A 16554-nucleotide genomic window follows, 5' to 3' on the forward strand; every position below is an offset into this window, starting at 1 on the left:
GGGGCTGTGGGCTTTGTAAGGCACCATACCTTTAGTACCTTGCATGCATACAGAGCTGTGTGGTAATTTGCACAATTTGTTGCTTTGTTTGTTTCTTGTTTTTAAGGTCCTCAGACACTTTTATTGCAAGCAAAACCGCTTTTAAGAGTGCCATCATTGTTTTGCTTTTAAAGTTGATTGCCATCTGGGATTATGAGTCATGCTTGGATGAATTTAAACAAAACAGATAGCAAATTTATTCCTATATTGAGTCTTCATGCATATAATTTGAATTCTTTTAGTGTGTCCAGGCAACTCACTAAAACCTTTAACTTGCCTTCCCATTCCTATCTTGTGTAGGGTTAGGGAAGGGGGTGCGACATGACAAATAAAAGATAGTTGCTGGCAAAAGTTGGTGAAAATGTTCATATACTTGTGTTTCGAGTTATACAGGTACAATGGATGTTCTGTTTGACAGATGAAGTGTGTATTTAGCCTACGGGCGTTCCAGTTTGGCTTTTGTTCCTACAAGTCATGTTAAGTGAATGGAACTCAGAGCATTTTGATCCTGCATGTTTTCACTTTCTCAAGTCAAAAAAAATAATTTAATACAAGGGCATTTTTATACAGTCCTTGATATTTGTCAACACCAATTCTTTATTAAAAATAAAGTTGTTTAGGTAAAAGTCTTTGATTAGTTATTCCCAAACTCATTAATAATTCATAAGGTTATTAGCCAATCGGAGTGCCCCATTTTGGTTAGGTGTATGTGTCTTGATACCCAATGAAACTACAGATCAAGACACGCCCGAGTTTGTTCAAAAACTGATCAACACACTTAGGGCGCGTTCGATTGACTCTATTCCGGAATAAGAATACGTGGAGTGATGATTAAAACGGTATGTTTCTCGCGTTTCGAAGCAGCAAGGACAACAAAAATATGTTTAAAATAGCATTTTAGCGGATGTTTGACAATTTTTATGTGAATCACCGTAAAAACGAAGGATTTCTACCTCATATTCCATGCGGATTCTTATTCCGGAATACGGTCAATCGAACGCACCCTTAAATTAAACCCTTGGGGGAAAAAAAAATACCCACACACATTGCATTTTAAATTCCCCGAATATTCAACAGTACCTTGGCCTATTTCATTAGCGTCCACGGGCCAGTTGCTCGAAACCTGGGCCGATTAACGCTAATCCCAGATTAAGAATTAACCAAGGAGTTAATTTCTCTACTTCCAAATGCGCTACTATTTAACGCTGATATTCGGCAAAATTTTACATTAGTAGAAGTCGATCTTGAAAAACAAAAATAAGCAAAAGGAATTTTCCCTGGAAGAGCCTCTTTGTTAAGAGGTATCACAACCTGTAGGTTTCCATGGTATTTAATGCTGGTTAGGGCTAACCATGCTTCGAGCAACCCAATAGTTCAATGAAAGAGCATCCATTTCAGCAATGTCTGCACTCAAGGCTTGAACCTTGCGTGGTTCGTAGTCTTTGAAAAGTCCACCGCGATCTAATTCCGGCACTTATACCTCTGTTAACCTCAGCTGTTCGACGAAAATGTTCACAGAACACTTATTTTTTATCTTTGGTTGAAACTGGAACGGCCTCATTAACCGAATCACTTTCTTGGGAAGACGATTTTGGCAGCCGAAAACGACTGAGGTGATTCTCACTCACTCTCCATCACGCCCAATTATGTACATTTATTCAAAAGTTCTACCTTTAAACTATTCTTACATCCATGATCAACCACACAATTTGCTCTGTTCTCGGAAATTGACGATAGGTAAGCAATATGTCAAAAACGAGTGCGAGTGTTTCATCAGGGGTTCTAAACACCAGCTAACACCAAAAAACAGCCGCGGAAAGCAGGACGTCGTAAGCGGAGTGCTTTTATTGTTTCGAGGTGTTTGGAACGCCTGGTGAAACACAAAGCACAAGTTTTTCACAGACCTCAGTGACATGACTTCTCAACCTTTTTTGCAAAGTACACATGAGAGTAACGTGATGATCTTTTGTTTATCAGACAAGTGATAGTAATTTGCAAAGGAAATGAATATTCAATATTTGAGTGAGGGCTAGCCTGAATTTCAGCCGCCTCCTTCGCTCCCCGAGTGACTTAGCGAGCGGAGGAGGCGGCTGAAATTCCGGCTAGGTGAGGGCAAGACTTTCAAACCTGTAACTTGGTTCTGTAACATTGAACACTGCCACTTAGTTCACGTTGCTTGCAGACTGCATTTTTCCCTGTTTTCTTGGCAGGGGCCGTATCTTAACCCTGGCTAAACAACTAATTGAGTTTTCTTGGTTTGGGCTCAGGTATATTCTGCTTTTTTTCTAACTTTGTGGGATATAGTGGTCCTACTACAGATCTAGTGGCAACCCGAGAAGCAAAAATAGTTGCTTGAATCACCGTTCACCAGAATTTAACCATACAGGACACTGGACATGGCCATTGAGTCTGGAGGGTGCAAACTGCAGGTTACAGGTCACTGTTTCACCATGGCTGAAACAACCCTAAACTTTACTAATGCTAACATTAGGCTTAGAAAATAATGTTTAAGCCCAAGGTTAGCATTTTTTGGAAGGTTTGGGTTGTTTCAGTTTAATATAGTAAAACAATGACCTGCAACCCTAACCTGCAACCTTCAACATTGAGTCCTCGAGTGTGACATTGTGAAGACTGTTGTGTACATACATCTTACCAACCGAGTGCAAGGGCTTTAACTTATTTCTTGCCGTCTTTATAAATACAGTGTATATTCGATTAGTTCTGACAGATTTCAAAAAAATACAAGTCGTTTGATGAGAAATGTATGCAGTTAGAACTGAGCCAATTTTAAAAAAAATTTAACGAAGGGAACGCGAGAAAATTACCTGTTAAACGTCAATTATCGTTCAGAAAGCTTGATGGGAATCATGGGAAATGAACATATTTCTTTTAAAAGCCGAATCCCAATCTCTGGACTCGGAGGACTCGAACCTGGGAATGTGTGATTAATAACCCTTTCACTTAACCATTAGACTACCACATCACTAACTGAGAGGTTGTCATTTTTTATTAATGTCAATAACGTTTTCTTCCAAAAGTGCCGCTGTGAAGGTGTATTAACACCCGCTAAGAAGCAAGCTTACACAGTGAAAATTGTCGGTTACCAAACTTCAAGAAAAAGCTAACCATTTTAAAATCAAGCTTTAGATTTAGATTATTCGGCAATGATTTTACATAGATACGAATTAGTTTTGCTAAATAATTGGCACAGTTTTTAGTCAGTTGATCTTTAGTGGTTAAGTAGATAAAAACAGTTCCTTCAAAGTGTGTGATCCGGGTTCGAATCCTGTCCAAGGGCTGCTTTTACTTTTTCTTTTTATTTGCTACCACAAGTCCTGGGACAGAGTAATCTAAATGGAAGATAATACTTCATTTGCAGCAAACTGACAACGAAGGATAACCCTTCATTTGAGGAAGAGATCGTGTTGTCCTTAAGCGCGTAAGCTACGCACGCAATTCTAAAAGCTGCTTGCGTCAGCTCATCATGGATCACCAGAAATTAACAAATTTCGCTCACCTTTCTTCTAATTCCTATACATATGAAATATAAACAGAAATCTCCTATTCACGAAAACTACGAAAATTTTACACAAACTCTGAAGACGTGCTCTCGAATGAGCGCGCGAAAATGCTGATCTTGTAATCCCCTCATTTTTCCTGAATTTGCAACTTTACTCGTTTATATCTCCGCTTCCGGAGGGTGAATTTTTTTCATTTTTTTCCAATCAATTGTCCTTCAAATTTAAAAAAAAATTCTGTAGATGAAAATAAAAATTAGAGACATACTTCAAAAAAGTGATTTTTGTGAAAAACTGACCTACAGATCTTGTTGAATTTTAAATATTTTAGAGATTATTTCTAACATCATCTGGTAACGCTGAATGGGAAGATTTCACCGCGCCGTTTCTTCAAAGGCTCAAAGAAATGCCTTATATTGTTGCCATGGTAACGTTATTTTGGAGGAAAATGTGATGCGACAAATCTATGATGGGTGCTTAATACCCTCGACAAATTTCGTCTTGATATGATTACCCTAACTGTATTTAAGGACAGAATATATTTATTTGTTTGCAAAAAGGAGAAACTATTACGAGCCCCCTTAAGAATTGGACATCACAATAATAAAAGTTGTAACTTATGTAACGTACAGTACAGAACGACAAAACTAACTTGTAGGATCTTGAAATCAACAAAAGCGAACTCCGTAAGGCTCCTTAAATTGGCCAATCACGGGTCGCGTACTCTCTGAAACAGATAATTTCTTTACATTTGCGGAATTGGGCTGCCTTTGTTGTGCTAGGCTTTTCGTTTGGCGAAAGACGAAATCTTCCCGAAAACTCCCGAGTTCGCCATCCCAGCTAGCAAGGAGATGGATGGCCTGCGTACCCGGCGTGAAGAGAGGGGGTTGGGGCTACGGAAAACAGGATTGTCCGACTGTTTTGACAGCGGTAAGTTGTTGTAAACATTTTGTTTCATGTAAGTGGAATTGAATTGTACTATAACTGAGTGAGAGAGATGTCATTGCAAAGACCCATTGGAGTGCTGCTTATCGACCTGCAGAGGGCGTTCGTGGATGGAATTTGGCGAGCAAATTTACCCGACGAAGAAGTTGAACCCATAAAGAAGAGTTTTGAAAACTGTGCAAGCCTTCTTGGTTCTGGTTTGGGGAAAATCCCCATTCTCATGACTCGCTGTCCTTTCCCAGGAAAAGACTTCGATGTTTACGGCAGTTTAGCAACAGTAGTGGATCAAAATCAACCATATGTCATAAAACCCAGCACTTCAGTAATGCATGCGCATGGCTTCAGGCATTGGGTCGAAACAGAATTGCTTCAAAAGGGAATAAATACTTTGGTGATCGGCGGATGTACAATAACGAGTTGTGTGCGAGTTAGTTCGGTGAGGACACAGAAGACTTTCGCCAGCAGAGGTCTTCAGGTTGTCGTGGATTTAAACTTGTGCGGAGCAAGAAAGCGTACTTACGTTCAAAGATGTCCAAGTTGTATGGAATTGTACATGGAGTTTGGTGACGTCGATTCCTCACGCAACCCTCGTTGTACGTGTGGTAATCTTGGAGTAAAGATGGTTTCTCCCGTTGAAAAAGCTATCCAGTGCATGCGAGATGAGAATGTTGAGGTTGTGGACTCATTTAGGTGGGAACCATACCTAATTAACCTGACTGGCTCCGAAAAATGATAAACACTTTTTGGAAACAGGTATCAGGACCCTTAAGAGATCGCGGCCAATCTATACTCACTTAGGTTTTAACCCCCCCTCCCCCCCCCCTTCTTTATGTAGCAACAAACACTGAAATCTCGCATATAGTATTTGTGCTATCCTCGCTTTGTCGTTTAAAGAAGTACAAAAAAGTGCTGCTAACAGAGAGAACGTCCAAGATGTGCAAGTTGATGGAATGGCTGAGGTCCCGTTGCTAGAGAAGCCAGACTGGATCAAGACCTGGAAATGCCTGGCAGTACGGCATTCATGACTATTCCGGAGGTTGGGGGTAGGGGACGAGGGGGTAGTAGGTGAAGGGTACCATAGCGGAAATAACCCAAACCTTTACCAAAATGCTAACCTTATGCCTACACATTATTAGTGTTTAGGCCTCAGGTTAGCACTTTTGCAAAGGTTTAAGTTGTTTCAGTTATGGTACCCTTCACCCCCTACCCCCACCTCCTACCCCTCACCCGACCCCCACCTCCTACCCCTTAACGCACCCCCGGAATAGTCATGCCGTGGCAGAACATTTCAGTAACCAAGTATGAAAGAAGTGTTGTAATACCCAAGAAATTCGTTTGATTTTCAATAGATACTGATGTCCCATTCATAATTGTTACCGTAACCTGCCATAAGAAACAGTGGGCAAAGATCTGACAACCTCACACCACTGCATTGCTGTTTCAACACATTTCACCGAAGTGTCATTGAAGAAGCTTAGCTTATGTTCCATGAGAAATACAAATCTCGCAAACTGTATTTAGTCTTTACGAAAGAAAGGTTGTAAGCTTCGTGTAGAAACCATATAAATTAATATAGTTATGATCTACGTACTCTGTCATCTTGTGTTTTTCCACTGTTATTATCCTGTCCAGGTAAAATACGCGAAAGGATTCCTACCTATGACAAATGGAGAAGTTTATAATGCCTAGATTCAACACAGTCTCCTTTGCTTTCCATTATCAACAACAAAATATATTGTACCCCATATCTAACAAGAAGTTAATTTACGGCCAGCCTAAACTACCGCAATAGGATTGAGATTGGCGATGGAATTTCTTTGGTTGGAAAATTGCGCTACACGGTGTATTCAAATGGTAAAACAAACAGACAGACAGGTAAAACTTGCTTGCAGATTGAAATAATTATGTGTTCAGGGTTCTATTTAGGGTACTTGAGGGGTAGAAGCTTCCCCCCCCCCCCAAAAAAAAAAAATTGTAATTATTACAGTATATAAGTAACTATACCAGAAAATCATCCAGATGCCAGAAGGTCAGGTCAGTCTTATGAAAATAATTCACATGAAGTAAGTATTCCCTGTTTAAGGACACTATATGACAAAGACCATGGAGTATTAGAAACTGCTTGACTTACAGCAGGCTCGGGTTATCGCGCTGTACATTCTGCTTGTCATGAGTTGAATAGCGACAGCATGGACAAATTTGTAAACCAGAAAACCATGGATTAAGAAGACTCTGATGTACACAGGTCATCAGAATGTGATCTAATGACTAAAAAATGAAATTAAATACCACTGTAACATTTCTCAAAATTGTGTCTTAAAACGCACCAGAGTGCATGTCAGTGCATAATCATCTTAAAAAAATTTCGAGGGGGGCATGCCCCCGGATTCCCCTAGGAATCTCGTGGCCTTCGGCCACTCGGGACTCCTCCCCCAAGCAAAAAATTCTAGATAGAATCCTGGTGTTCTTTTTACCGCTCGTATATAGCGACGAAAGAAATCACAAATCTCGCCGTCATGTAAATGCCGCTTTTTACCAAGGGTAAGTCACTGGAACAGTCTGCATGCCGGCCTAGCGCAACTGTTCTCGTAAACAGTAATTAGTGTTTACACCTGGGTGGAGAGAGGCACCGTGAGAGTAAAGTGTCTTGCCCAAGAACACAACACAATGTCCCCTGCCAGGCCCCGAACCCGGACCACTCGATCCGGAGTCGAGCGCACTAACCATGAGGCCACCGCGCCTCCACCGAGCAATGAATTCTAGATAGAATCCTGGTGTTCTTTTTACCGCTCGTATATAGCGACGAAAGAAATCACAAATCTCGCCGTCATGTAAATGCCGCTTTTTACCAAGGGTAAGTCACTGGAACAGTCTGCATGCCGGCCTAGCGCAACTGTTCTCGTAAACAGTAATTAGTGTTTGCAAGAGAAAGATTGTAAGCTTTGTGTTAGACTTTCGAAAAGTCCTTCGTCTCATGTAGATGGCGCTTCGTCGCTCGCTCATCCGCTTCGCGTCCGAAAAATCACGCTTAGCTCGCCAAAACATTTTCTCCTGGGATTCTCGTATGGTCGACTTTTGGCAGGTCTAGCTTCGTGTAGAAACCCATTAAATTAATGAAGTTATGATTTAGGTACTCTATCTTATATCTTGTGTTTTCCCACTGTTATCATCCTGTCCAGGTAAAATACTGAACCCTAGGGATTCGCCGCTAACTTCATAGGGCAAAGAATTCGAGCGGCGCAAGAACGCTGGGGCGGGTGAAAGGTTGGGTGAAAGGGCTTCTTCTTTACCCCCGCCCCAGCCTTCTCGCGACTTTTCCGCAAGAGATCAACAAACGGCGAGGCGTCAGCTTTCAAATTCCTCAACGGTGGTCAATTCATCATATAAACGCGTTGATAAATCCACAGTTTCCTAAGAAATTAACCCCTTCATCCAGCAATCAAAGAGTTGAGGATAAGAAGACCCAATGAGGAAAAAAAAATCAATTTGTTTCGATGCCATTTTCGCCGGGTCAAGTTATGGGCTTACAGTTAGGATGTTATGGGATTGTCCCGTGACAGTCACCAGATCTCAGTTAGCACCTCGGAACAACAATGACTGTGACATCATGAAAGAATTAAGACTAGAGCGGTAAAGAACAAGCTCGCTTCTGGACTCGCTTGTGAGCAGGGCATGAGTTTGCAAACTAAGGTAAAATAAACGGAAAACAAAATATGTCCAACCGAAGAATTGTTGTGTCCTCTAAAATAAGGCTTTTCCGTGTAAATAGCCCCATGGGAAGGTTACCATAGTTCCCGATTCTTTGTGTTTTTAATGTCACGCGCTCACTAGTATCTGTTTATTATTCTCTAACTTGGTCTACACGGGACGGGGATGTTATAGTTCGTAAATGCATTTGTTCTAGCGTTAATCGCTTGCATGAAAATGACATCACAGGAAATTTCACTTCTTTCTTTATTTTGTCTTCTAATCGTCAACTCTTTGATAACTGCACAGCCAGAGGGTAAGTCAAAACCTTCCAAGCCTCATATACTCTTTATGTTAGCGGACGATCTTGGCTGGATCGATGTTGGATATCACGGATCGAAGATCCACACTCCAAATCTAGATTCACTGGCCAAAGATGGAGTGATACTGGACAATTTTTACGCTCAACCAGTTTGCACACCTGCTAGAGGGGCTCTGATGACCGGAAGATATCCCATTCATACAGGTACCAAACAAGTTACTTTTGGGGGGAAGGTGTGATATATACGATCTTCGCAAGTTTACAAGGAGAACGCTTGGCGCAGTTAACCGAAAAAAGTTATCAATTTTCTTGACGCTCAAAGGTTCAAGATTGAATGACTTTTTTTTACTGAAGTCATGTAAAGGATTGAAGAATGTATAGAAGCAATAAATTTGGTTACAGAGTGTGTGAATTGTTTATCTAGGTTGAGGTAATACAAACTTGTATCATTGTAGATACCAGAAATTTTGACCCGACCGGTAATGATAATCAGTGTGTGGTAAGAAGAAATAAGGAATAAAGCCCGCACATTTTAGCGAAGATATCGTTGACGTTACCTATTGTCATAAATGTGTCGACCAGAGCCTCATTGGCTGTCGAAACAAAGGGTCTTTTGTTCCTGTGGTTGGCTTATTTGAATAACAAAAGCATTGTTTGTAAGCAGATATCATCCCTATAATATGCCAGTGAAAAGGCGCTTTTAGTTAGCATCTTTGAGATCAGTTCCGGTAATACCTGTGTCAGTTTCGTTCTTTATGCAAAGTTTAGATGTACATAATAATCAAGCGTTGAAATACCAAAATGGGGCGTAATTCTTGGCGGGCACCCAGAGTTACCTAAGTAACATTGGCCGTCCTCGAACCATTTGCTTTAAATTAATCCCCAGGATTGGCACGCGGTCAAAAGCCAACCTTAGGAATTGCGGCGAGTGGAGAAAAGAGTTCTTTAGCTTCTTGAGTAAATAGAAGCAAACAGCCCAATGAAAAGTCCAAGGATACATCGCTCACCTTTTCACCGCTGAAACCGTGTATTTAGGTATGCTGTACTTTATCCCAATAATTTAACCCACCCACGCAATGTGACATCTCAGAATAGTTTATGCCTGTTTCCTCTTTAAAGCGAGTCTCAGTGCGAAGTTTCCACTAAACACTGGTAATAGTTTTCACTACATCTGCCCCCGCCTAAGATAACACGGGTGGCAGTTGAGGTGTTTTCCAATTAATGTGTGCTGCACATTGTGATGTCTTCATATTATGCTACTGACGTGTAATTCAGTACGTATTATCATCATCTATGAATAAGTGTTGTAAACATGATCGAAGATTGTTTGGAAATGTTGATACTGAGACTATGCGTTAAATAAAGTAAAGTTAAGTGACTCAAGTGCCTAGTGACTCAAGTTACCCAGAGCACCTCGCAAACTCGGTGAACACTACCGATACCACCTTGCGCACCCTTTTTACACTTGGGCTTCTCGGTTGCGGGGCAACTAATTTTCACCATAAGAAAACCTTTGCACTTAAACTCGCTTTGAAGAGGAGGCAGACCGGCATGAACTCGGAAATGCCCTACTTCTCTGAGTGTCAGCGACGATTTCAAATTGTCACTTATCTGGATTTTGTCTACCAGGTCTTCAACATGCGGTCATTCACCCTTCTGATCCGTTTGCATTACCGTTAGACTTCCAAACTCTTCCAGGACAGCTTAGAAAAGTTGGTAAGCACTGAAGTGGAAATATACTGTGGGCTTCCCAATCCTTGTTTGCGTTAGACTGCGACCAGTCTCTCTTTTGCTCGAAAATCCACCGAGATAACGTGATATCCGACGGGCGAATCAGCGAGTAGCGCGGGTGTAGGGAGACTCCCTACATCCGCGCTACTCGCGACTCGCGACTTTGCCCCTCATTTTCCCTCATTTTCTCTTGCCCTCACAAAGCACGTTCTCTCGGCGAATTTTCGAGCACAAGACAAACTGCTCGCAGTCTACGTTGGCGTTTTTTACATGGGTCATCAGTTCCCTCCCCCATTCAGGTGTGTTTGATTAATTAATGAAACCCGCCTTTCGCGTTTTGCCTGCCATCTAATTTCTAAAGTAGGCAAAATCAACCCGTATTACAGCAGTTACAAACAGAGTTCGCATCTGCTGTATAGTTTTCTTCACTGCCGCGGATCTGTGGAAGAAGGTAGGGAGAAACCGTTCTCAAACGCTCGATTTGAAAAAAAGACTTATCTATGACAATGCCCTCCGAGTCCGGCTCAGTTCCTAAAGACTATAATTTAGCAAAACTTATAAAAACGAAGTTTCTTTCGTTATGTGCAAATTTCATGTGATCGTTTCGCTGCCCCGCAAATAAAAGGCAAAAGACTAGTAAATTTTAAGGACGGTGCCTACTAATTCAAAGGTATTTTTCTTTTTGAATACCAAAAGTTCTTGCTAAGTTCTGCTTTCTCCTCATAGTTTTGAACTGCGCAAAAATATCCCTGTATTAATAAGCATCACCCATAGGAAATCCGAGTATCTCGAGATGCACAGAACGTATGCGCAATGACATGCAGTAGTAGGCACCGTCCTTAACAGAAATAATGAAAAAAAAGGTGCTGCAATTAAAATATAACGAGACTACGAGCGCTGCTATACACGACCCGTGATCTAAAAATCAGTTGTTTTTCTACCTGTTAGCTCCCTTGTGTTTAAAATAGCAGTCATACCAAGACTAACTATTTCCCCGCATCCGGCACTGTTCACTCACTGTTCACAATATTTGCCTGTGGGTAACTTTGATTTCTCTCTATTTTCCCTTCAGGCTACGCTACCCATTTGGTAGGAAAGTGGCATCTTGGCTTCTACAAGTGGCCGTATATACCAACCAAGAGAGGTTTTGACACAGCTTATGGATTCTGGAATGGTGATGAGGATCATTTTAATCACAAACGCGATGGAGTGGTGGATTTCCGTAATGGAACAGAGCCAGTATTGAACTTAGACGGAAAATATGCCACCTATGAGTATGTTAAGGTCAGAAAACTTATATTCAGTGGTCGGTCAAAACTGATTATACAATGCAATACAATACAATTTAACTTTATTTGAGGATGAAGACGCAACAACCTACAATTACAGTTTTCTAACCTATACGACCCTCGACAGCATGTCTTTCGCTGTGTTCAGTAATAATAACTATAATTATTATACATTGAAGTCACTATCTCTTTTCTGATTAGCCGAAAGCGTGCAGTAAATTTTCGAATTCTGCGCCTCTGATGTGGTGAGCAGACCTTTTGAGCAACCAGCATCTGTGGTGAACAACCATTTGACCTTCCTTTTGTTCGTTAATGTTTTTTTCTTCTTAAGAGAGTAAAGGAGATAGTGGAATATCATGACCCAGAACAACCCCTTTTCCTGTATATGGCCTTTCAAAACGTGCACAATCCAATCCAAGCGCCTGAAGAGTATGTTCACAAATACGGCTTCATTAACCAACGGATGAGGAGGGTACACGCGGGTATGGTCGACATTATGGACGAAGCTGTGGGAAACATTACAAAAGCGTTCAAAGACAAGGGGTAGGTCTTTTGGAATAATTTATCTCATCCTTGTTCAGTTGTAGATGGTACAGGATTTCGGTACCCGGGCCTAGGTAAGATAAACGCCTACCAATTGTCTGTCTCAGTCGAGAGAGTTTTTTAGTTTGGCAAAACAGGTTCATTTGATCCCGACACCACTCTACCGGTATCCGAGTGACCAATGAGATTCTGTTGCGTGTGCAATGACATCTTGAAATGCCGGTTAATCTTTTTAGCTACCTAACGTAAAAGACCTGAGACGTAAAAAAAGCCGCATCGTTGGTATTTTGGGAGTTGAAGCATAGTCAACGGCCAAAGCTACGACAACGCTACAAACAATAATATTATTGGTTAAATGCGCGGATTTTAGTACATTTAAGGACGGTGCCTACTAATTCTAAGGTATTTTTGCGCGGTTTACTGAATATGCGGGAAAAGCAGATCTTAACAAGTGTTATCGAAATCCAAAAAGAAAATTGGGAATAACCACGCATTTTTCGACGATAATTAATCAACAATATTTGCCAAGGTTTTAAAATAAAAAGCAATGTATGGCGTTCTTTTCCAAATTGAAGGTCAGTTATCTCTGAAAAATGTATGGTTACCCCCAATTTTCTTTTTGGATACCAAGATCACTTGCTAAGTTCTGCTTTCTCCGCACAGTTTTGAACCGCGCAAAAACACCCCTATATTAATAAGCACAAGCAATGGGAAATCCGAGTATCTCGAGACGCGCAGAACGTATGCACAATAACAATAGTAGGCACCACCCGTAAAGGGTCGTTCCATTCGATTTTGTTGAACGATGTTGACTGCTGAGATGGGCAAACGGTTTCAAACAAAATTGAACGGATTTTGAAGCAAACGTTAAAGCTGTTTTTCCGGGCCTTAACAACGGTTTCGACGTTAATTAACGTGAGCATACAAAGGCAATCGTTCATTCTCTGATGTTTTTTTTTTACAAAACCGCTCATATGATACTAACAACGTAAATGAGATGAAAGAATGGCAAAAGAGTTAAAGAATATTCTAAAGAGATGTTTTCGTCGACAAGCCGGTGTCGTTGCTACATCTCTCTTCTAGGGAGGTACAACCCTTGTTCCTTGTTAACGGCTTGCGGGAAGAAGATCCTCTTGCATTCAGGGTAACTTATGGCAAATTCCTCAGTGGATGGGGTTCCGTATCTGAAAAAGATGATAAATCGGCTGAAATACGTCCCCAATGTAAACATCCAGGCTACCTTGAAGTTGTAAAAGTATTCAAGTTCACTTGACAGGACTCGAAAGCTGTTTTTAAAAATGTTTTTTACTGAAAACTGAGTCGGCCAACTAAAATAATTAACTGATGGAGACATACACCAGACACTACACCAGAAAAAGGTCGTTCTGCTCACATGTAAACCTTCTCACCGTAGGCTTTGGGACAACACATTGATTGTCTTTTGCACTGACAATGGCGGACAACCGGGTTTCGGAGGATACAACTGGCCGCTCAGAGGAACCAAACATACCTTGTGGGAGGGAGGAGTGAGAAGTACTGGCTTTGTTCATGGCAAAATGCTACAAAGAAAAGGCGTGAAATGCGAAGGACTGCTTCACATCACTGATTTCTTTCCTACCCTCATTAATTTGGCTGGTAAAATGATATTATGCTCTTTTCGCTTGTGTTTGTCACATGGCATCAAGTTTAGGGAATGCAGGGGTATTTTGAAGAACGCCGAAGGCGGAAGGCCGAAAAGTTAGCTTTAAATTATGGTAGTGCATGTCTACTCGGTAATTAGGTCTAAGCGCCGATTTCCATAATGTTTAGATTTTAGTTATCGTTGCGTATGTGTACAGTTATTACCGTCAAATACCGATTTTATAACCTTCGGCGTTATGCAAAATACTCATGCCGGGTCATTTATGCGAGAAAAAGGTAAAAGGATCAGTTTTCGGTCATTCTTTTGCCTGTATACCAGGATGCTTTCCATAGTTAGTTCAACGTCTGCTTTCGATTGTTGCAGTTATAAGCACGATTGACTTTTATTTTGCAACAGGTGGTACATTTGATCCGCGAAATCCCATCCCAGTTGATGGTTTTGATGTGTGGAACACCATATCTCTAGGAGAGCCGTCTCCTCGGACTGAAATTTTGCTCAATATTGATCCGAATGCTTCTTTGCCTGGCATCTATCAAGGCAAGGGACTCCGAATCGGCAGCATGAAGCTGTTGATGAACGTGCCAAACATCACCTGGTTTAAGCCACCCGAATTAGGAGGCGTTTTCCCCGAGGAATTTATGTCCAATGGGATGATTACTGAGGAGAGAGACGAGGAAGTTTTAAAGGAACTGATTGAAAACTATCTGGTAAGCCATGAGATTGTGTTTTGGGATAAAAGCGCAGTTATTATCCGCTATTACTTTAGTTCGTGGTCTGTGACGTTGTGTTCTTTTCTCCTCCTTGTTTAATTGCCACGCCAAGTTTGAATGTGTAATTTCAGAGATATGCTTGATTTTGCGTCAACTACTGATGACGTCATCAATTTGCTAATTTGAAAAGAAAAAAGATACTTCAAAACGGAAAAGATTCTTCATTATTTTGAAAATCCTTTCAAATAGGCATTAAATATTTTTTACTTCATAGGCACTTTGAGTCTTCCGCACTTGTCAGCGAAAGAGAAGTTTAGTTCATACGCGGTCAAGCGAGCGATTTTGGCAAGAAGAGTTTATTCTCGTCCATTAATTATTATAAAAGTAAAAAGTAAAGTAACCATATTTAACGTCAATAACTTGTAACAGTAATTTCACTGCCAAACCTGAGGTCGACGGTGCACTCGTTTTACTCCCCCCTCTCCATCACTGCTCCGTTTTACGGGTATTTAAAGCTACTTAATTAAGCTACATTGAAAGGAAAGATGTCAAAACAAGGATGCGAGATGAGGGAATCGAACTTGGGACCTCTCGCACCAAGGCCGCGCACTAATCCTCCATTGCTTTTACGAAGTTAAAACGGTTAAATTTGCAGACGTTTGCTTTGAGAGGTGCAACCTATATGAAGGGGATTTGTGTTAGATTTTTCAGCAATATTTATGTATAACTTCACGTATAATTGCATCCGCTTTTTCTGCTGTCACACACGGAGGAGCGTTGCGCGAAGGCACTAAAAATGGCTGCGAGGGAGTTTCAACACGTTATTTTCTCGGTTTTTTCTGGGGAAAGGCCCAAAGTTAAATTTCAGCTTTTTTTTTTCGGTTCAGCCACAAATCACACTGAAGCTTGTAAAGCGCATGTGCGAAGTTAACCAAAGCTCATGCGTGGCATGGTTGTGCAATGACTGGTTCATCTTTTATTTCGCATGCGCGAAGTTTGAGCCAATGTGCATACGTGGCGTTGAACGAAAATGGCGGCGTTGAAAGTAAGCACAAATGCTCAAACCACGTACAAATGCACACACTGTTCCCGGTAGACCCACACAAAAAGATGTCGAGAGTTTTCGGATCGGGTAGGTCCGCAAACTTTACTAGAGATCACTTTACGAGGGAAGATTTATGAGTGAACATAACGAGAATCATTGCGATCACTCTAACCTAAATAATAACCAAATAACCCAATAATCTAGCCGACATCTCTACTTTATTCCTTTTTCTTTGTTCTCAGGCATTTGACAATCCGGGACATTAGGAAAGCCCGAGTTCACGAAGATATGGGTCCAATTCCTTTTTATTTTATTTGGGGTCTATTTCCGCTTTAAATATGTAAACAATGACGTCAGTAAATTTATCTGAACATTGTCGTTGTTTTGCCACACAGGCCAATGCCGGGAAAGTGAACATCGCACTTTACAACATAACCGCTGACCCAGAGGAACGACATGATCTGAGCCAACTTCTTCCTGATGTTGTCAAGGAGATGAAGAAAAGAATGGAATATTATGATCATAGCGCCGTTCCCGCTTTATTCAAAGGCCCTGATGAAGATGCTTTGAAAGAAGCTCAAAAGAATGGAATTTGGGGACCATGGAAGTAGGCACAGACAAGAAACGCCAAAAGTCTGTTCATTAGTGTGTTTTTTTCCCCTACACTTTCCTGAGACGTTTTGGAAAGAGTATTTGAACTTTTTAGAAATCATGACGATCTTCTCTCTGTGCTGGGTCTTAATTATAAGTTTGGTGTTGGCTATACTTACAGGCAATTTAAAATTATAATTCTCCATTTTATGACTCGCAAATAAACTTAAACTCAAAGTATTGAAAGGATTTTGTAAATTCATCGTGAAAGGGTTGAAAACCTTTGTCAAAAAAGTCCGTAGATTAGAACCTTGCCATATACGCGCCTCACTTCAAGCATCGAGTATCACATTTAACAGTCAAAAACTGTCTATTCGAGATTCGGTGAATCCACAAAATTCAGCCAGAAGAGTGAATGACATCTCATCATTCACATTTGAAAGATGCCCTTTTACCCCGTGAACACCAAAAAGTTAAGCGTGTGTTATAACT

The 16554-nt window shown here is 41.0% G+C and overlaps 2 protein-coding genes across 2 annotated transcripts; both read left to right on the forward strand.

The window, feature by feature from the left end:
* The first annotated feature begins 4549 nt into the window (after window positions 1-4549).
* On the forward strand, window positions 4550-6088 carry LOC138038087 (uncharacterized). Its single transcript, XM_068883909.1, has one exon. The coding sequence runs from the start codon at window positions 4555-4557 to the stop codon at window positions 5233-5235; it is 681 nt and encodes a 226-aa protein (XP_068740010.1). The 5' UTR covers window positions 4550-4554; the 3' UTR covers window positions 5236-6088.
* A 2240-nt stretch (window positions 6089-8328) lies between these two features.
* Window positions 8329-16308, forward strand: LOC138025550 (arylsulfatase B-like). The gene is made up of 7 exons (XM_068872748.1): window positions 8329-8715; window positions 10141-10227; window positions 11315-11526; window positions 11863-12074; window positions 13489-13709; window positions 14113-14423; window positions 15867-16308. Exons 1-7 carry the CDS (start codon window positions 8421-8423, stop codon window positions 16080-16082), a joined length of 1554 nt encoding a protein of 517 aa, XP_068728849.1. The 5' UTR covers window positions 8329-8420; the 3' UTR covers window positions 16083-16308.
* Window positions 16309-16554: the final 246 nt, after the last annotated feature.

The sequence above is a fragment of the Montipora capricornis genome, chromosome 2 (assembly GCF_036669925.1).
Source record: "Montipora capricornis isolate CH-2021 chromosome 2, ASM3666992v2, whole genome shotgun sequence".
NCBI classification, from domain to species: domain Eukaryota; kingdom Metazoa; phylum Cnidaria; class Anthozoa; order Scleractinia; family Acroporidae; genus Montipora; species Montipora capricornis.